The 22,060-nt window shown below is 41.8% G+C and overlaps 1 protein-coding gene across 5 annotated transcripts in view; it reads right to left on the bottom strand.

Moving 5' to 3' along the window:
• LOC122811506 (AP-2 complex subunit alpha-2) overlaps positions 1-22,060 on the bottom strand; it is a 2,640,839-nt gene that overhangs the window by 1,755,272 nt on the left and 863,507 nt on the right. For 3 of the 5 annotated variants that reach the window (XM_044083382.1, XM_044083385.1, XM_044083386.1), the window contains exon 8: positions 19,255-19,405. In XM_044083382.1, the coding sequence (XP_043939317.1) occupies positions 19,255-19,405 (151 nt within the window). The remainder of the gene's footprint in view (positions 1-19,254; positions 19,406-22,060) is intronic. The other 2 variants (XM_044083384.1, XM_044083387.1) reach the window with 1 other exon arrangement.

Genomic DNA, 22,060 nt, shown 5'->3' with positions numbered 1-22,060 from the left:
TGCAGGGGGTAAAGAATCAGGAGACAACCTGGATTCAGAAAATACATCAACAATATCTAGCACAGGGGGGATAGCAAGAGGCCTGTGATGAGGCAATAAAAGAAAGTCTGAGCTCTTGGATTCTGAATAATCCTGGCTCTCCCAATGAAAATGCTCCCTCAAGGTGTTCAGGGTTTCCTCAAAAGAGTAGTCCTCAGGAGGAGAGGCTGAAGGAATAGATTCTTCAGCATCAGAGTCCTCATAGGGAGGAAGAGAATATCCCTGTTCTGAAGAGGAATCAGAAGAAATAGAAACCTGGTCAGAGGAGTCATAGTCAGTGTCTTGCCTAGGTCTTTTATCAGGAGGGGGATGGGAACCCCTGATCAAAGTAATTAGGTCCTGGCAAATTTAAGCTTCTGTTTCTTTGGCATGGATGACTGTCCAGGAGAATACTGTACTTGTTTCTTTGTCTTTAAAGAAGTTTTAGACTTTGCCTTGGCTGCTGAAGTGGTCTTGATAGTAAGCTGTGTAGGTCTGAAAACACCCTCAGAAGCCAATGCCTGCTCAGCGGCTCTGGACCCATCTGAGGGAATAGTTTCCGTAGGCCCAATACCTTGAGTTTCCAGAGGCCTAGTTGTCTCCACGTGGGAGTCGGAGGCAGCCTGTGGCTCTGAGGTAGCGGGTGTCATAGGCTGCGAAAGCGCCTCACTGAGAACCGGCCAAAAGAGGCTTCGTCGTCTGTTTTGTACCTCGGATGCCTGTCCTTTTCTTTGTCCTTGCGCTTTTTATGAACTCCTATTGTCGGTTGTTCCGACGGCATTTTATAGTTAAAACTTCGACCAAAGTAATGTAAAGCAAAATTGAACAGACGCTTAATAGTGCGTTGGTTGAATCTAGCACAAAACCGACATCTAGCATTGTCGTAGTCAGGGCCTAGGCAAGGAATACAGTAAGAATGAAAATCCTTATGAGGTTTTTGCTTCCCACACGAAATACAATTGTTAACTTTTACTGACATCGGTCTGGAGCAAGAAAAAGTTTCCCCAACGGGGTACTTAGCTTTATTGAAGACTTTGGATCTGAAATTCAATTTCGAAAATCTCAGGAGTCAGCCGACCGGCACTTGTGAACTGCTTTTGCTTCGGGCACCGCACGGCAAGAAAGACTGAAGAAAATGGCGTCGGCTGCATCTTATATACCCCTGGCGCACTGATGTCAGGGAAGAGGCGACAGCAACCGATGCCGGACCAGGACTTTGGAATTCAGGCCGACTGCGGGTAGCCTGCCAGCAGGATAACCCCAAGTGCAATGACTGCAATAGTGAAACACGACGAACATGGGTGGGTTCCAATGGAACAGACACTCAAAGGGGACTTGGAGCCTCAGACACAGTTGTTGTCAGCACGGAGGCAAGAGGTCCTCTCATAGACATCGGGAGTATGAGCCTCAAAACTGAGGGGTCCAAGGGAGGAGAGTACATGGGGGTCACCGGGGCAATGGACCGAAAACCCAGAGTGGGCTGGGCTCTAGGAAAATTTGTAATTCCCCTGGCGGTCAGCAGCTGATCAAAGAGACGCACCATGTCCAATTCAGAAAGGCTCCTGGTGGATCTTACAGATACCCCTGAGGGGGAATCTGTCCAGTCCAAAAAGGGGCTGAAGCGTTGTCTGGCAAATGGATCCGCAGACGAGAAGTAATGGGTCCGTGGTGTTTTGAAAAATTGCACAGAGGCCTCCAGTTTAGAAACTGGCAGCAAAGGGACAATCGGAGTCGAGAACGGGCTCGGAGCCAAAGTCACAGCTAGGGTGTAGGTCAATAGCGGCTCCGAAGATGTTGTCAGAACGGAGATGGGGGAGGTCGGTGCAGAGGTAGAGGCAGGTAAACTGGTCGGAACCGAAGTTGCAGTGGTTGCTGTAGTAGTTAGTACCAGGACTGGTGCCGACAAGGCGATCATGGCAACTTCTGTGTGAACCACTGGAGCCAAACTCGGAGCCAAGGTGGTCGGAACAGAGGAGGTGATATGATGCTTGGTATAAGTCTTATGCTTAGGAGTTTTGCCCCTATCACCGGCCAGTGAAGAGGGGTCAGAATGAGGAAGCTTGTTGTCCACAGAAGGAGGGGCTGAGACCTCCAACGCAGAAATAGCCTCCGAAAAAGGCAAAGGAAGCAGGCCCTTGAGGATCAACTTGTTACGTCTTTCATTCAGCGTCTGCTGACTGAAGCTGGCACAAATGTCACAGGGAGGTTTCGCCGATAAGTGCGGAACCCCCAAACAATACACACATTCCTCATGAAGATCACTATTTGGGAGTTTACCACTGCAAGAAGAGCACTGTTTAAACCCCGTAGTCCCTTTCTTTTCAGACATAATAGAAACAAACACACACGCTAACTAGAAAGTAAGTTAGAGAAAGAGAGAGAGAAATACCAGCAATGGTATTGGGAATACCACAAGGGTAAAGGACTAAATACCAACAATGGTATGAAAAAAGAGATACCTGTGGGTAGAGCGAAGTGAGAAATTAGGTAAAAATAATTATTTGACAGGAAAAGAACTCACAAATACTTATAAAATTTGAAAATATAACAGCTGGAGAGCTTGATGAAACGCTGCTATATGGCTGTGTGGATAACGAGATCTGAGGTAACTGAGTGAAGGGCATTGTGGGTAGCAGCTTAGCTCGAGAGTTTTTGGTGCACACAAGCTTGGTATAAGGCCGATTCGGTTCCGAGGGCTCAGAACTGAACTCATCAGTGATGAATAAGAAGATTATTAACAACTTCAGATTGGAGCTTAAGAAAATTCTGGGAGAAATAATCAGTTTTCAGCAAGGAATATTCCTTATAGGTGGGGACCGGAATGTGATTTCCAACAGTGAAGATGTATCGGTAGGGCCTAGAAGGAACAGTATAAACAAAGGAAGGTACATTTCTGAAGAAATTTATGAAAATATTTGGCATGGTAGATGAGAATTCAGTAATAGGAGTTTGGAGTGAATTTACATATCTCCCAAGATATAAATAAGGGGCTAGACAGAATTTACATTTCACAGCAAAATGGGCATTTATTTGAAGGTCTCGATAACACGCAATAACTATTTCAGATCATATGCCAATAACAACTAAAATAAAAACAAGCGATAATGAAATAAGGAGACACTGGCACTTTCCCACCTACCTGCTGAAAAGACAGGAATTTAAGGAATGGGTAGTGGAGATTATTCAACAGCTATTAGAGAGGATAGAAATTTCTTATGAAAATATAGCTAAGGAGTGCGACAGAATTAAGGTGGAGTTTAAAACTAGGGTGGAAATAAAAGAAAGGGAGCTATGGTTGCTAAGGCTAAGCAAAAAATTACTTTGAGGGACTGACAAATATTAAAGTATTGCAGAATAGGGGGGGATCTCACAGAAAAAGAGGAGGATCAACTGCATAACGGTAAGCAGAAAGTAAGGGATTACCTTGATAATATGCACAACTTTAGAAAGATTGCTAATAAGCAACTGTTTTTTGATGAAGTTTTTTGGTCTGCTGGCATTAAACGACTGAAGCAACAGAAAGTAGAAATGGCTGGCGCCAAGCTTAGGGAGCCTATAACAGCGAAGTAGTGCAGCGGCAGCATTGTCTTGTCACCTCACAGCAAGATGTGCTCTAGAGTCTGCATGTCCTCCCTGCATTTGTGTGGGTTTCCGCCCACATTACAAAGACATGCATCCAGAGTTTCTCCCGGGTCTTCGGTGAAAATTGGCTTTGTTCCAAGTCTGACTTTCCCGGTTAACCAATGTTAAATAAAGTAACAAAAGATCCTTTAAAGGTATTACATATATTTTGGAAATTCTATGAAAGTCTGCATAAAGCAGAGAAATATAGAAATCAAGAAAAAAAATGGAAGTGTTTATGGAAGAATTAAATATGCCAAGGTTAGCGGTAGATGAAGCTCAATTACTAACGGTTAGAATAGGAGGAGATGAGATAAAAACTGTGATGGTATAACCAATCTACAAGAACGCCCCCATGAATAGATTGTATTCCTGTGAAAGTTTGGAAGCTAGGAGGGAAAAGACTGATAAATGACAGGAAGGCTTTGTTTAACAGTATTTTAACTGAAGCACCAACATCCTGGAAGAAAGCAGTGGAGGCTGTAATACCTAAAGAGGGTAAACATCCATTAGACTAGACTCATACAGGACTATTTCAATAATAAACCATGATTATAAAGTGCTCATGTCTATAATGGCTAAAAGAATGACAAAAGTAATGCCAAAATTGATAGATATGGATACATGTGGTTTTCTGGAGGGAAGCAAACATTTGACAACATTAACAGAACACTGATGATCCACAGAGAAGCAGAATGTAAAGAAGATACCACTGCTGTTGGTGGGTCTTGATGCAGAGAAAGCATTTGACAAAGGAAGCTGGGACTTTATGAGAAGGGCAATGGAAGCATTTGCATTTCCTGAAAAAAATATGGTTGATCAGGAGGATATATGAGGGATCAGAGGTGAAAATTAAAGTGGATGGGCTCCTTTCTGATAATTTTTGATTGAGCAGAGGAAATGGGCAAGGATGTCCACTTTCTCTTTTATTTGCATTACATTTAGAACAGCCAAAGAAAATAAGGGACTCAGAAACTGAATGATATAACTGGTATGATGGTCAAGAAAAGCTGGCTCTATATGCAGATATTTTATACCTGACAAAACCAGAAAGAGACATTACAGTGTTGTGGAAAAGTTTGAGCAGTTTCAAACCTTTTCGGGATACAAAATTAATTTAGCTAAAACGAAAGCAACAGCAGTAAATTATGTACCCACACACAAATTGGCTCAGCAATATCTATATTTATGGGGACATTAAAAAATGAAGTATTTCGGAGTATGGACTTAAAATGATTCTGATGTGGCAGCTAAGGATATGTGGGAAGAGACTAAACAAAATGTTATATGGATAGTAAGATAAAAGCAGTTAAAATGTTTTTAGTCTCTTTAGTCTTGTACACAGGTCAGGCATATTTTTATCAAACAGAAGCTGCCATTAAAAAAGGAAGGTATAATTAGTACAGCATATAAAATATAGCATAACTATTAAGAATCAGAGGAGGTTAGACAAGATTGGGAAGACAGACTGGATAAGCAATAAACAAAGAAACAATGGGAGGATATGTGTATGTCTCCCAAATGTGCAACAAAATCTACAAGATGTAGGATTTTTGCTTGGAAATGTTTACACAGATATTTTTATACAGAAGCAGACTCCAGAGAATTTTTCCTCAGGTAAACAGCAAATGCTGGAGTTGTGAAAGGGAAGAAACAGGCACTTGGGAACATATTTCAGACAGTGCCATGGGTTGGCAGACTAAGGATTCCCTGCAATATGCTCTGTTAGAGATGTTTGGTAGCATATTGGTATGACAAGGAAGATGATTTTCTTTGAGCTATGATACAAAATTGGAATTGCCTAAATATGGTAAGGTCTTGCTATGTCTAATAATTTTTAAACTATACTACTTGAGCCCAACATCTCCCCAGTACCGGTCCTGTGATCAGGCTGCTCGGAATCACCTCCTGGTAGGTTTAGATATAGAGCGCTTGTCTGTATGAGCTAGCAGAGCACCACAATTGTGTTATCTTTTAGTTCTACTAATATTGTTAATGTGATTTATGTAGGTATTATAGCTGGATTGTTTATAACCCTGAAGAAGAGAAAGGGAATGTGTGCTTATTAAATAGGTGACGCTGTGTATCATGTGTAGTATGGAAATGTATTTGATTTAGTCGTGTTCTTATTTATAGCAAAGTGAACACTAGTGTCCCTTGGCTATTCAGAGTAGCGATATACAAAGCTATCAGTTCCCCTTATGCTCGCCACTTATGAGGACAAAACAGCAGATTTAGTGCTTTTTCCGTGAATCTGTGTAGGGAGTACTTGTGCCCCTTCTCGTAAACCTGTTACGGTGAATAACTCTTTTAACACTTGCTCCTGTTTTATCTTTTGGTCATCGTTTATCTATGGCACTTGTTGGCATTTCACTTTGTCCCCTGTAATAGAAAGAGTGTTATAAGCTGCCTAGTCGAAGGGAATCGTACTTACCAGAGATGTCTCTATTAAAGGAGCTCTGCAGGTAATTTTGTTTCTAATTTGTTACTGCTGTCCTTTCATTATATTCCTACATTTGGTGGTAAACGCTGAAGTCCTCAAGCTGCTAACTGCGTTTAATCCCAAGGCAAAGTACATGCCTGATTTGTCTCGCCTAAAGGGGCAATATCTGTAAGGATACGCACTATTCGGTTATATCAAATACCTTAATTTAGCTCAAAAGGAGTCAGTAGCAGGGGCTGGTGAGGCTTACTTAATGCCACATGCAGTGATCTACATTTAATAGCACAGCGTTGTGTTAATTTTCTCAGTTTATATACTGTCTTGGGCTTGAATAGCTTGCATTTGGCAGGACCATAGCGTTCTTACTAAGCTTACTCCATGCCTCATGTAATGTATGTTACTGTACAGAGTTTGTGCTCTCTCTGTTTGACTAAGAATTTTTGGGCTTATGGCGCTTGAATATGGCGGGACCTTAGAGTTGTTATTAACTATTCATTACGTAACTGTTGGCTTACAGCATTTCTTTGTGAGGCTTACTTAATGCCACTTGCAACAATCTAAACTTAATATCTTAGCGTTGTATTAATTTCTCAGTTGATATACTATCTTGGGCTTGGATAGCTTGTATTTGGTGGGACCATGGCGTTCTAGCTAGGCTTACTCCACGCTTCATGTAATGTTGTATGTTATTGTATAGGGTTGTGTTGTCTCACTGTTTGACTAAGATTTTTTGGGCTTGGGGCGCTTGAATTTGGCGGGACCTTAGAGTTGTTGTTAATTATCATTATGCAACTGTTGGCTTACAGCATTTCTTAGTGTATGTCCTGGGCAGTTGGGCGACGCTATGTTTTACTAATAATGTATTTTTCCATAAAGAATGTGACTTAATTGTTATTTTACACTGTATTGCACTGTCGTGTAAATGCTACATACTAGTGTTTTTTCTTCTACTACACTTTTACTTTTTCTCCAGCAGCTTGACTGTGGAGTGCCTACACAGAATTAGGTCTGTGTTTATTACTGCCTACCCCCTTGTTGTACTGTAACCTTACCTACTCCTATCTACTACCACCTCTTGTATCTCCTCTCTTTACTAATTCTACAACTCAATCTCTTTTATCCTCTGTCTTTTTCTTTACCCTATGCATGCTTATTGAATATCCTCCTCATCTGTCTTTTTGACCACCTCTGTGGCTATTGCTCTTCACACTTCTTACATTATCTAATGCACCATAACCCACTGTCTCTCTCTCTTTATTTTACAGCTAACCATCCATGTGCTCCCTTCCTGCCTACACACTCAAAAGGAATACCTCTTACCTAAACCCAGAACTCCCAGAAACTGCCTGCTAGCTTGGGTCTCCTACTAGCCACCTACTGTGAGGACTCCCAAATATAAACTGTTTGTGAATGTATGTAGCCAAAATTATTTCTGCTAAACTGTTACTTAAACTGCTTTAATCCCCATATATAGTGGTCTTTTGGCCTCCTGAGTGTGTGTTCTTTAAGCAGCCTACCGCAGACCGCTTGTTACTGCCCCCCTTCCTTTCTCTAAGCCCTGTAAACCTTACTTCTACTTGCACCTTTATATCTCTCCTGCCTACTATCCTTTGCTCTTCCACTTCTTACCACTAGGTGGCAGCGCCTACACTTAATACTCTTAGACATAGACTATTCTCCTGGGGATTCAGTATATATAGCTGGCGTGATTTTTCCCCTTACATTCAAAAGTAACATACTCCCTCCTTTATTTACCTGCTATACCCCCCATAATCTATAAAGCCACTCCCTCCTTGCTATATCTCAAACTCTTTATTTTCTTATTGTTATCCTACTCTCTTTTTTCCCTAAAGTTTTCAGTACTTACCCACTTACCTTCATTCTTTGGATATCTATTGCCGATACTTTTTTCTGCTGTACTATCTTCACTTGGCTCTAACCCACTTCATTCGCCCTGCTGGCTCACTCCGCTCCCCTATCCTACCCCCAATTCCTATCCACCCCCCCCAGAGTCTTAAACATATACTTCCTTAACCACACCCCCCTCTCCCAACCATCCAATCTAATACTGTAACCAATCTATATAATTTAACCACACCCCACCTATTGACTTTTTTATCACCTCTCACATCCAGTACCTCCTCTTAAACCTCTTAGGATTATTCATTACCTGATCACTGCTTGGAGACAAAGAACTTTATAAAACCCATACTTTCATTTGTCTTATCTTACCCAGGTCCTGCTGTAGCTATATAAAACCCCCCTTAGAATATGGCTTCAACAACTAAACCTATCCTAACCATATTTATACTCCTGGTTACTCATATCTATTCTCACCTCTGCCTACCTTTTCGCCTCCATTGATATTAACCATGACTACAACTACTCTCCTAAACAAACAGCTAGTCACTACACCCTTACCCATTATCACAAATACCACAACTTGCTACCTGCTAACCAGTACCATCAACAAACATATTAAATTCAACAGCACAACTGTAAAGAAACTAAAATACCTAACCAGCTTCCTCAACTACCCATTTTCTGCCCTAAAAACCCCCATATTAAAAGGCAGTGACATCCACCCTAACCCAGGCCCAACAAACATCCCAACTCTAACAACTCCTTCTATCACTCTGCCCACCCTAACTACCCAAACTTCTCTAATTCCTTACTTTTAGGTCATCTCAATATTCACAGTATAAATAACAAAATTGCCCATCTACACGCCCTCATTGATACTCACTCCTTTCATATCCTCTGCCTCACAGAAACCTGGTTAAAACCAGTAACTAAAGACAAAACAATCCCCCCAGGTTACAACATATTGAGACTAGACCGCATAAAACGTAGGGGTGGGGGGAGTAGCACTACTGTATAAATCCACACTACAGATCTCCTCCATACCTTATAACCCACCTCAATATAGTAAGGCTGATGTTCTCATCTCCTGACTTCAACTAAACACTTCCAAAGCCCTATACATTATCTGCATCTACTTACCCCTGGTAATAATATAACTACAACAGAAGACATTCTAAGCTGGTTAACAACTTACCCACAAGAAACTATTATACTAGGTGACTAACACTGACTGGAAATCTGTAAACACAGATAATCCTTCACATATTAATCTTCACGGCTTTACTCAAACTATTTCCATCACCACTAGACTTAACAAACTTAACAACAAAGAGTATCTTAGATTGGATACTGATTAACAAACAAATTTACAAGACAGGAACTCTACCAGATGACTTAAGTGATCATATGTTAACTTATATTATAAGATAGAAAATGACATCCCTAACACCCCCACTTACAAGATCTCTCGAACCAACAAGCATTTTAACCCTGAATTATTCCAAAATGAACGTAATGCCTGTAACTGGTACCCACTAAAAACTCTCCCTCTTGAGCAGGCTGTTGAATATTTCAACTCTAAATTCTTAACTATCCTTGATAAGCATGCTCCTAAACGTTCTATCAGAATGAAGTCCAAACCAGCCCCCTGGCTTTCAAAAGAAACTAGACAACTCATATTGCTTAGGAATAAATCTTGGGCCAAGTGGAGAGCATCCAAAAATATCTCAGAACAACAAACATTTAGAGAACTAAGGAATACTACAAAAAAGCTATACTTACTGTCAAAAAAACTATTATTGTAAACTACAGCAATCTCACCATAACAATCCACAAAAGTTCTGGTCTAGCATTAATAGACTAATACACCCAGGGCACTCCAGCACACCACCCCCTCTAGGGGCTGATAACAATACCTCCCTTCAAACTACAAATGCCTTTAATACCTTTCTTCACAGACACCAAAAAATCTCTAGCTTGTCAACATTCCACAAACAACTCTAATCTCCCAACCTCTTTACCAGATACTCTCCCACCATTCCAAATACAACCCATTGCTACCTCGTACATCCAAAAACTTATATATAAACTTAAGCCATGTACCCCCTCTGCTGACCAAATACCATCTGAATACCTGCAAAAAGCAGCTAAAGCAGTTGCTTATCCTGTACCCATCCTCATAAACAGAACCATATATGAAGGAAAAATCCCTGATATCTGGAAAATCTCCCACATTATCCCTCTACATAAAGGTGGAAACTCCAATGAGAATTCCAACTACAGGCCTATAGCTCTCTTATCACCCTTAGCAAAAGTTATGGAAAAATGCATTCACCATCAACTAATTAACCACCTAACCCAACATAATATACTAGCTAACTGTCAGCATGGCTTCAGGCCATTTCATAGTACCACCACAGCCCTCCTATCTTTCACAGACTCCATCAATGAAAAAATGTAACATCATCATCCTCTCATAAGCTCTTTTTATTGATCTGTCAAAAGCCTTTGACATGGTCAACCACCCCCTAATCTTAAAAACTCATGAATCCCTTGCTCCTGACATGAAGGCTATTCTCTAGTTTAAGTCCTATCTTAACAATAGGCAACAGGCAGTCCTTTGGGAGAATAAACTATCTTCCCACCTACCAGTCTCCCTCTGAGTCCCTCAAGGCTCCATTCGCGGTCCACTTCTATTCTCAGTTTTCATCAATAACCTTCACTTAGCAATCCCTCAAGCTACCTGCATACAATATGCAGATGACTCCACATTCATATGTTCTGACAACTCCACATCTGAACTTCAATCCCTAACCCAGACAGTACTTAACTCAGTCGAGGCATAGTTCTAAAAATGTTGTCTCCTTTTGAATGCCAAAAAAACAAGCTCTTGCTCTTTACACCTAACAGTAAGTCCCCCACGATAAACGTCTATCAAATCAAATAATGGCACCATTATAACCCCCCATTCTACCACCAAACTATTAGGAGTCTTAATTGACAATAACCTTACATTTGATCATCATATAAACAACATGATAAAAACCGTGAACAGAAAATTGGGCTCCCTATATAGAATAAAACCATTCTTAACACCAACAGCCAGAACTACAACTGCCCACTCCCATCTAATTCTCCACTCTCCTTTATGCTTCCCCCATATATACTAACCTGAAGAAAAATAATCTCACTAAACTAGCCAACTTCTATAATAATATTGCTAGGTTTGCCACTGGAAAACCATTTAGAACTCACCACTGTGAGCCTACAGCAGCTAGGCTGGCTTGAACTAAAAAACAACTTGATACTTTCCCAACTTACCACTGTTCATAGGATATTCTACCAACCTAACACACCAATACTCTCTAACCTTATTAGCCCCTATACAAACCTCAATTTGTTATGCTCTTCCACTAAACTACTGGCTAACATTTGCAAGTCTAATAACTTAGCAGGCGACTCCTTGTTTTCGAACACTGCTGGAAAATATTGGAACGTGTTGCCATTAGGTCTAACTTCACTTCCCTCCTTCCCACTCTTTAAATAAAGGCTCAAGCAATATCTTAAAACACATTGGTTATGCCCCATGCTGTTACCCTAATTGTCCACTTTCTCTTTTGCCATTTTCTCTTTACTGCCTCCCCTCACCTTTTAACACTACTTACCCCTGGGTAGTGGTAACTGTCTTATATTATTGTCACAAATATGAAATGAATTAAACTGGGAACATATTGTAAACAACCTCACATATCTTAATGTAAGAGTGTCTTATTCCTTTCAGGTATTGTGTTTCATAATTATAAGATTTCTCTTTATCTAAGGCTCTCTAATTACTTTTAACTGAAGTCTTCTTTATATTTATGTAAAAATTTCTTTTGAATATTGTGTTTGCTTAAATAGTATGACTTGGTAACTACTGTTATCTTATTTATTTTTTATTCATAATTTTTTATTTTTTTTCTCATGTTACTGTGGAGCTTTTCTCCTCGGGCCTCCACTAAAAATGCAAATATATCTAGTTAGACCAGTCCAATTAACAAATGTAAAATAAATAAATAAATAAAACGGTGGCTGGCTGCCAAAAAAAAAACAATTACTAGAAAATGGAAATCAAAATCTAAACCAAGTATATTACAAGTAGTGAATGTAGTAACCGACATAAAACAACTGGAACTGACATCTTTAGAAAAGGGTATGAGCAAACTACATAGACAAAAATGGGAATTGTGGGAACAATGCATACAGGGGAGGAATGAGGTTTAAAAGAAAGCAGGACTTAAATAAGCTATGTAATGTCTGACTGAAAATGACTGGGTAGATTACAGGTGATGAATAATGTTTGCAACTGGAGTGTGTCAGTATGGTTTGGGATGTAAAATGCTTGCAACGAGGATCGTGTCAGTGTGGTTTGTTTTAATTTATATAAATGTATGACTGCTTATGTCAAGTGATGATTTAATAAAGATGCTTTTGTTTAAAAAAGGGGCAGGAACTGAATAATTTATGTAATGTTGCTTAGGTTATATGACATATAGAAATGTATGCAAAGAATGTCTGTTAATGCTAATTTAATACAATTTGATTACTTTTTAATAAATGTAAATTTGCCTTTGTCACAAGTGATAATTTAATACAGATGTTTAAAAAACATCTGAAGAATCTCCATTGGTCCCTTTGATATCAGCAGAGGCTCCTCAATCAACATCAGGTGTAGATGTTGGAATAGCCTTGAGGACGTGAAAGAATTCGGATCCATGTCAGCCTTCAATGGGGTTGCTGCAAAGGAATCTGAGGGCAAGCACCAGACGGTCCTCAGGGCTTTCACTTCCCCCTAGAGAGGGATTCAGATGAGGCTGACAGCAGCCAGATCAGGCTTAATAGTTTTGGCCACCTTCTTGGTAGATAGCTGACTCTCAGGATAGGGGGGATTCTGCCAAAGCACCCTGAGCCAACAATTAAATTAGTTGGTTCTCAAGATAAATGAACAAGGAGGAGAGATGACTATCTAGGGTCTTAGGCACACATGCTTGGCAGACATAGCACTGTGTACACTCATGGAAAGCACCCAAGGAAAGAAAAGACACTGGTCGTGGAGGTCTTTATGGGGAATTTGCCGCCCACACTGATATTTTCCCTTCCTACATGAAGAACACAAATACCATACAAAATAGAAAGAGAAGAAAAGTACAGTTGTGTACACTTACCATAAATGTAGATGCTACAGTGGATTCACTGTTGCAGTCATATTTGGGTAATCTGCTGGCAGGTTGCCCTCGGTCAACCTGATTAACAAAGTCTTGGGTCCTGCGTCGGTTGCTGTCCCTTCTTCCATGCTGTCCCTTCTTCCATGATGTCAGGTTGTCAGGGGTATAAAACATGCAGCCGACGCCATTACATCAGTTTTTCTTGCCCCAGATGTCAGGTGCCCCCCGAATGGGGAGCAAATAAACATAAAAACACAAAGGTACACCTCCAACAAAAAGCAAATACACCAAAAAGGCTTTTAAGCATAGTAAAGAAAAGTAGAGGTATAGCCAGAAGAAGTTAGGGGGCTGGAGGGAGGGTAACCAGGACTGCAACAGTGAATACACTCGAACATCTACATTTATGGTAAGTACAACTATACTATGTTCTTCGTGTTTCACTACTGCAGTCATTACATTTGGGTAGAGGAGGAGCTTATATAGCATTAGGGCCAGCTATAAGGCCCTGCAAGACAGCAGTGGCAAAGCCAGCTCTGGATTTAGAGAAAACTGGCAAATGATAATGCTTGGTGAAAGTACGTACAGAACTTCAGGTAGCAGCTTCTATGATGTCCCTGGTAAGAACACCTCTAAGAAAGGCTGCAGAAGTAGATGCAGCCCTGATGGAGTGAGATCTGATCCCCTGGGGGATAGGTTTTCCGTGGTGCTTATAGCAGAAATGAATGCAATGGCGTATCCATTTAGAAATGGTTTGTTTTGAAACAGCCTTCCCCTCTGCCCCTGCAGCAAATGCTACCAGCAGTTGTTCAGATTTCCTTTGAGGTTTAGTCCTGTCTAAGTAGAATCTAAGCTGTCTGTGCACATCCAAGGAATGCAGAATCCATTCCCCTTTGTTCTGTGGATTGGGAAAGAAGGTTGGCAAATGAATGGACTGATTAAGAGCCACACTGGATACCACCTTGGGCACGAAGGATGGATTGGTCTTGAGTGACACCCTGTCTGCATGAAAGATGATGAAAGGCTCCACTGCCATAAGGGCCTGCAATTCAGATATCCTTCTAGCTGAAGTGATTGCTGAAAGGAAAGCTGTTTTCCAAGAGAGAAATTTTAAGTCTGCAGTAGCAGCTGGTTCGAAAAGAGGTAGTGTGTGTTTCTCCAATACAAAGTTAAGGTCCCAGACAGGGGCTGGAGCTTTCCTGGGTGGTCTCAGGTTTTTGGCCCCTCTGAGGTACTGCTTGAGGAGAGGATGAGAGAAGAAGGGATGTTCTGTGTTATAATGAGCTGAAATGGTTGAGGCGTGGATTTTAATGGAGGAAAAAGATAGGCCCTTGTGAAGCATCTCAGTCAAGTATTGCAAAACCTGAGGTAAATTGGGAAATGCTGTCCTCATCCCTTGAAATTGGTTCCAGGCACAGAATCTTTTCCATTTTTCAGCATAAGATTTTCTAGTACTAAGCCTCCTTGCCTCTAAGATGGCATCCATCACAGGTTTCCTGTGGGATGATAAGGGTGAGTTTAAGTAATTAGCCATGCTGCAAGGTTCAATGTTGGAAGTTGAGGATGCAAAATCTGTCTCTCCTGCCGAGACAGCAGGGAAGGGATCTGAGGCAGGTACCATGGAGATAACTGCGACACACTGCGCAGGAGGGGGTATCAGTATTGGCGCGGCCAGTCTGGAGCAATCAAGATCATCCTTGGTTTGTCCTGTTTGACTTTTAATAGAACTTTGGACAGCAGAGGCAGCGGGGGGAAGGCGTAGACAGATAGATTTTTCCAGCTGAAGGACAGAGCATCCACTTTCCAGGCTTGTTTGCGGGGAGTCCTTGTGCAAAACCTGTCCAACTGGTAGTTCTGGGGGGAGGCAAATAGATCTATGTCTGAGCTCCCCCATTCGCTTGTCAACATGTTGAAAATCCTTGGTTCCAGTTTCCACTCGTGTGGGTCCATGAGGTTTCTGTTTAGTCCGTCTGCCAGTGTATTTAATTTTCCTGGCAGGAGTTGAGCTTGCAGGTGCACTTGTTAGCTCAAGGCTGCGTTCCACAATGCCATGGCTAGTCTGCAGAGGGGGTAGGAATGTGTGCCCCTCTGCTTGTTTATGTACCACATAACCGTGGTGTTGTCTGTCTTTACCATTAGTTGTCCTGGAAGAATGTAGTCCTTGAAGGCTGTCAGAGCATTCTGTACAGCTAACATTTCTTTTTGATTGACATGTAGGTGCATTTGACTTGGGTTGTCTTTGGCCTGAATGCACTTCCCTGCCAGGTGAGCCCCCCATGCATAGTCTGATGCATCTGTTGTTAGGGTTTGGACAGCAGGGGGTAGTGTAAATGGTAGTCCCTTGTTTTGGTGGCAGGCCTCTCCCCACCAGAGGAACTCTAGGTGTAGGCAAGGTATGTTCTGGACTGTGAGAATGTTGACTCCAAAGGCTTTTTAGATACAACTGTAGTTTCCTCATATGCAGTCTTGCATATGGAATTAGAGGAATGCAGGAGGCCATGAACCCCAAGGCTTGCAGTATTTGTCTTGCAGATAGCAGGGTTTTTAGGGCCACGTGTTTGAAATAGGTTACCAAATGAATTTGCTTTTCTGGCGTGAGGTAAGCCATCTGGGAAGTTGTATTCAAGCTTGCTCCCAGGAATGTAATTTGTTGACAGGGTACCAGTTGTGATTTCTTTTCGTTTATTGTGTACCCCAGACAAATTAGAACACTTTTTACGAACGCCAGATGATTCAAAATTATGCCCTGGCTTTCTGCCTGAATTAGACAATCGTCCAGGTATGGGTATATTTGAATACTACTTTGCCTGCAAAATGCAATAACTGGAGCAAGGCACTTTGTGAATACCCTGGGCGTAGTAGACAAGCCAAAGGGCAGTGCAGAGAACTGATAATGTGTGTATCCTGCTTTGAAGCGTAGGATTCCCCGATTGTGATGTGCAGGTATGCTTCTTTTAAATCGAGTGTTGCCAACCAGGCGTCTTTGCCTAGCATAGGAAGTAATTGGTGAAGAGTCAGCATCTTGAATTTTGGAATCTCCAGAAAGGTGTTCAGAGTAGACAGATCCAGGATTGGACGCCATGATTTGTCTTTTCTGGGTACCAGAAAAAGTCTGGAGTAGAAACCTTGTTCCATTTCCTCTTCTGGTACCAGTCGAATAGCCCCCATGCTTAAGAGGAAAGTACTTGTTTTTGAGCCATTTGATGTTGGCAACGTGTGGAAATGAAATCTGTATCCCTGGGACACTATTTAAAACTCATTTGTCCTGGGTTATGAGTTCCCAGTTCTTTGCATGAAGAGTAATCTTTCCTCCCAAAGGGGTGGTCAGAAGATACGGGCTTGGGAATTTTAAAAGGAAGTCATTGAGACTGTTTACAATAGGGGGTGTCTTGTTATTCCCAGATTTGGAAGTGGAGGCCCCCCACTGCTTAGTTCTGAGAATCCCCTGGGACTGAAACCTGGGTTTTTTGCTGTGTCTGGGTTTGGCTTGAGAAGACCTAGAAGGGACTGGAAAGGACCAATTCTTAGTAGGCCAGCGCCTACTAAATCTAGGAGGTTGCACTGGTAAAAAATCTTTAACAGTTTGTAGAGATTTAGCTTTATCTTCCATCTTTTTAAGAACTTCTTCAGCCTTGTTGCCAAACAGGCGGTCCTGATTTAAAGGAGCATCCAACAATTTAGCTTTAACATGATCAGGCAGAGATTGCTCCTTAAGCCAAGCATGCCTTCTAAGCGCAGACCCAGTAACAGCAGCCCTGCAAGAGGCCTCTAAAGAATCAAAACCACATGCAAAGTATGTTTTCCAACTTGTTCAGCAGAAAGCATTAAGTCCATTTTCCACAGAGTCAGGAATCAACATCATTTTTCTGTTTAAGCAGTCCAATGACATGTTGCTGATATTTTAACATATGAAATTGGCAGTTTAAAGCTCTGACTGCCAAGGTTGCTGAAGTATAAACTTTTTACCCCATCTATCCAGCACCCTGGAGTCTCTATCAGAATGGGTAGGATTTTAGCAGTAGAAGCCTTAATGCCCTTGGGCCCCTGAGAAATCGTCTCTGGATCTGCAACAGGATTTTTGAAAAGGAACTTGTGGGACTCAGGAACCCTGTAGTATCTGTCACGTTTACTAGGAGTAGGCAGCAGGGAATCAGGAGCCAAACTGGATTCCGAGAAAAAATCATCAACAATGTCTAGTACAGGAGGTATAGCCAAAGGCCTATGCTGAGGTAGAAAAAAATCCCTAAGCTTCTTTTTTGAATCAGAAAATTCCTGGCTTTCCCAGTGAAAATGCTCCCTTAAAGTATGTAAGGTTCCCCCCCCAAAAAAAATCCTCAGGAGGGGAAGCAGAGGGAATAGAATCCTCTGCATCAGAATCTTCATAGGTAGGTAAGGACAAATCCAGGTTATCAGAGTCTGAAGAAACAGAATCCTGATCAGAAGATTCATAATCAAGCTCAGCCCTAGGCCTCTGGGGGGGGTTGACTACCCCTGATTAGAGTTATTAGATCTTCAGCCATTTTTATCATTTGTTTTTTAGGCATAGGGGCCTGAGCATGTGGCCTGGGCGTTGGTTTTTTAGACATGGATCGAGATTTAGGGATCGAGATTTAGGCCTTGTAATGAAGGAGGTGTCGATTTAATATGCAAGTCCGTAGGCCTGAATACACCCTCAGAAGCCGGTGCCTGCACAGCGGCTTCGGACCCAACCAAGGTAGAAACATCTACGGGTTCCATATGTGAAGTATCTCGCTGCATACCGGACTCTGAATGGGTCTCAGTAGAGGCCTGAGAATCAAAAGTAATGGGTATCAGGGGCTGCAAAAGCGCCTCACTGAGTACCGGCGAGCTGGCAACTGGCTTAGAAGCATCGTCGGCAGTTTTGGACCTTGGCGGCCTGTCTCTGTCTATCTTTGCATTTTTCAGAATCCCGGTAGTCGGATGGCTAACTGATGACATTTCTGGATAATTAAACTGAGAACCAAAATATTTAGAGGCAAAAATATACAGACGACGGATAGTGTGCTGATTAAATAAAGCACAAATCCGACAGCAAGGTACCTCGTGGTCAGGGCCTAGGCAAGGAATACAGTACGAATGAAAAATCTTTATGAGGTATTTGCTTTCCACAAGTAATGCAATTATTAACTTTTACTGACATCGGTAAGTAGCAAGAAAAAAAGTTTCCCCAACGGGGTACTTAGCTTTAAGTTGAAGAATTCGGTTCTGAAACTCGAAAATGAAAATTTCAGGAGTCGGCCGACTGGCAATTGTGAACTGTTTCTGCTTCGGGCACCGCACTGCAAGAAAGACTAAAGAAAATGGTGTTGGCTGCATGTTTTATACCCCTGACAATCTGACATCATGGAAGAAGGGACAGCAACCGACGCAGGATCCAAGACTTTGTTAATCAGGCCGACTGAGGGCAACCTGCAAGCAGATTACCCAAATGTAATGACTGCAACAGTAAAACACAAAGAACATCCCAGATGGGGCACATCTTAAAAAGGCTTGGTAAGCAGTACAGCAGAAGGGTGTTCAGACATTCAATAATGATGTTCGGACTGGCAGCCAAGAGGTTCTGAGGGTTTGCATCCATAGGTCACCTTTATGTCTACACCCTGTGTGGAGAGCACATGTGACTTACGGCACCTGTAATACCTAAAGATTCTGGTATACTGGCTGGATGTTGGGCTATCCTTGGCAAGAGATTCCTTACATAAAAAATACTGTAACTGTGATAATGGAAAGGATGTCATTCTTACACCACACCCTTTGTTTACATACGTAATTTATGGTCATTTTTGTTATACGTCTCTTCCAGCTATACTAAGAAAAAAAAATAAAATCAGAATTGTACCTCTAGGAAGGACATGAAATACTATTTCTAATCCCATAACTACCACAATCCCAAAGGATGCTAATTTATCATACAGGGTACAGCAACACAGTAAAAAGTTTTGACTTCTCACAACGAAGCAAATTTTAGACTCCATCACTTTCTGGGGGTTGGGGGGGGGGGGTCAGGAGGATGCCCGACTAAACAAATACAGACAGACAGACAGACAAAGACGGTTGCATATTTCACCTACCAGAACTAAGCCTTACCTGTCATAGTGTATAATCAGACTGATTGCTTCAAACAGAATAGCATTCTTAGCATTTGAGTGCTGCACTTTCTTGGACTTTGGTGGTTCTTGAGCTTTGTTAAGTATGGTCTCAAGGCATTCTACAAGACGACCTTTCACTGCTGCATCTTCTGAAAAAAAGAATGGTTAAAAGTATCAGAATTTTCATAAGACTGCCCAGCTCAAAACTTTTACACCTTTTTCAGAAACTTCACCACATGAATGCAAAGCTCACATGCAAACAAGCACATGAAAAAAATGGGATCAACTACTGTAGAAAAACTATCAACTAGCAAGAAGTGCTTCAACCTGACCAGTTCTATACTGATCAACAATTCCACAAGTCTGCTGTTACAGGAAACATTTTGTACGAATATGCATACTGTAGTGATTGTTCAAAAACTTATCTAAAGGTCCTATTTTGGGCAACCAGCGATGGTGATGAAAGAGTTGTTCTACCTATCCATTTTGTGGGATACAGAGTAGTGTTGGAGAATGGGGTGTTGAAAGACATCAGATTTCTATGCTACTTAAGGTCTTAAACCTTGAAACTGGTGAAAAACAGGAATAAATCTGCTATGACAGTTTAGTTTATTCCATCAAGCACATCATCAATACACAAGGTATCAAATTGAACACCCATCAGTTAGTCTGCTGCAAGCCAAAAACTTCTAAACATAACTCCAGCAGTCAGTTGCTGAACAAAAAAGCTATGTGACATTTCAGGTATGTTAATCAATACAAGAAATACTGTAACAAATGAGCATTCTTGGATAAAATGGTGTCGCAATGTAAACACTAACTGCACAGCTTTCACTACTACTTCAGCTGTCCATATGAGACTAGATGAATTCATTCTAACAGTGTATATGTTAAGCATTATTTTTAACAGCCCATAACTAGAGCGGTCTTGAGAAACTTTGCATATCTGCTTTACTTCTCAATATTGTGTGCATACCAAATTCTCATTATGCAATACTCAGACTAAAAGCCACTAGGAAGTGTAAAATTAAGTCTTATTAATGCAAGCAAACTGAATGGTGATTCATAGACTACTAATGGGATAATCAGCTGGGGGCCTTTCTAAGCCTAGCCAAGATTTCCCAAAAGAATGACGACGTCCTAGGTTACTGTGGGCCAGGTATTTATAAGCTAATTCTGTCCGTAAGGGACATGGGTTCCAGGCCCACTGTGCATTTAGATTCATAGGTGTGGACTAGGCTAATGGCCCTGCAACCTTTACAAGCTTAGCCCATAGGATTACCCCGGCATCGTGTCACCCGACCTTAGTTCCCAGTGCCTCTGTCGAGTAGAGAGACTGGAGAGATCCCGGGGTGAATTTTCCATTTCCCATCCACTCATCAAGATTTTTCTTGAAGACAGCCGGTGAGGTGCTCTGCTTGACATATATGGGAAGTCTATTCCATAGCATGGGCAGTCTCTGGGTTATGAACGTGTCCATCCAGCATGTTCTGTTGATTGTGGTAATGAGGTTGATGTCTCTGGAGCATGTGGTGCGGAGGGACTGGAATTTCTATAGATGCAGCATTTCTAACAGAGCTGGGTCAGACATGGTTTTGTAAGTCAAGTAGAGATTGCCCCTAAGTAGGCGATATGAGAGAAAGAATAGTTGGAGTTTGAGTCTGTCCATGCAGGACAAGCGTTTAAGGCCTAGGATCCTCTGTGAGGTACTTTTGCAGCCTCTCCAGTTGTTGCAGGTGTCTAGTGAGGTATATGCCAAATGGGGCATTGTACTCGAAGATTGACCCAACGAGGGAAGAGTAGAGGGAGACAATGACCTCTTTCTTCCTGGATGCAAAACCCTTAGTAATGAGATGTGCCACATAGGTCTTTCTGACCACAGTGGCAATGGGGTGGTCAAAAGAGAGGTTGCCGTCAGCCTGTGTTCACAGATCTCTTATAAGGCCTTCTGTGTTCAGTGGACTACCATCGATGTGGTAATTCATGGGAACCGGGTTTTTCCCAAAGGGGATGACTACACATTTTTTGGCATTGAGCTCAAAGCCATGGTTCTGGCACCAGTCATTGGTCTCAGTGAGGCCTTTCTGTAGGATGTCAACATCACTTGGGGAGTTAATAGCTCCCAACTTGCAGTCGTCTGTGAACTTGGTCAGCCAGAGTCCCTTTGTGTTCGCCTGGACTTCAGAGAAGTAGATACCAAACAGGAGAGGACCCAGGACCGAACCCTGTGGGACTCCACTCATGACTGGTCGGCAGTCTGACAGAGTCAGTTACTTTCACACTGTGGGTTCTATCTGTGAGCCAATTTGCAACCCACACAGTGATATAGGAGTTGATGCCTAGCTTAGTGAATTTTTCAATGATTCCTGAGTGGGGAATGATATCAAAGGCCTTGGCCAGATCAATGCAGGCTGTATGAACCACCTTGCCTGCATCCACACCTCTGGTGACTGACTCAAAGTAGTCAACCAAGTTGAGCATTCACTGGTCTAGGCTGCTCTTAAATTAGTTAATAGATGAACTCAGCTTTACAAAAATAGGAAGACTGTTCCATAGGAGGGGTAGTGTCTAGGACACATCTGTCTTTCCAGCATGTATTGTTTAAGTCACAGACAAAATTCAGGTCCCTAGACCTTGTATATCTGGTACTGTTTGACTTACAAATATGCAGGAGATTCATAAGTGGGGTATTTGCTGAAGCTTTTTAAGCAAAGCATAAATCACCCCCTTCAGCAACCTACAGGAGACTGTGAAGGAGGAAAGGGCTTTATGGCACTCTGCTAAAGGCAGGTTTGTTACACCTT

Source organism: Protopterus annectens, chromosome 9.part0, assembly GCF_019279795.1.
Source record: "Protopterus annectens isolate FY-2018-M chromosome 9.part0, PAN1.0, whole genome shotgun sequence".
Classification (NCBI taxonomy): domain Eukaryota; kingdom Metazoa; phylum Chordata; order Ceratodontiformes; family Protopteridae; genus Protopterus; species Protopterus annectens.
The sequence above is the reverse complement of the archived record's forward strand: the minus strand, read 5'-3'. Positions and strand labels throughout refer to the sequence as shown.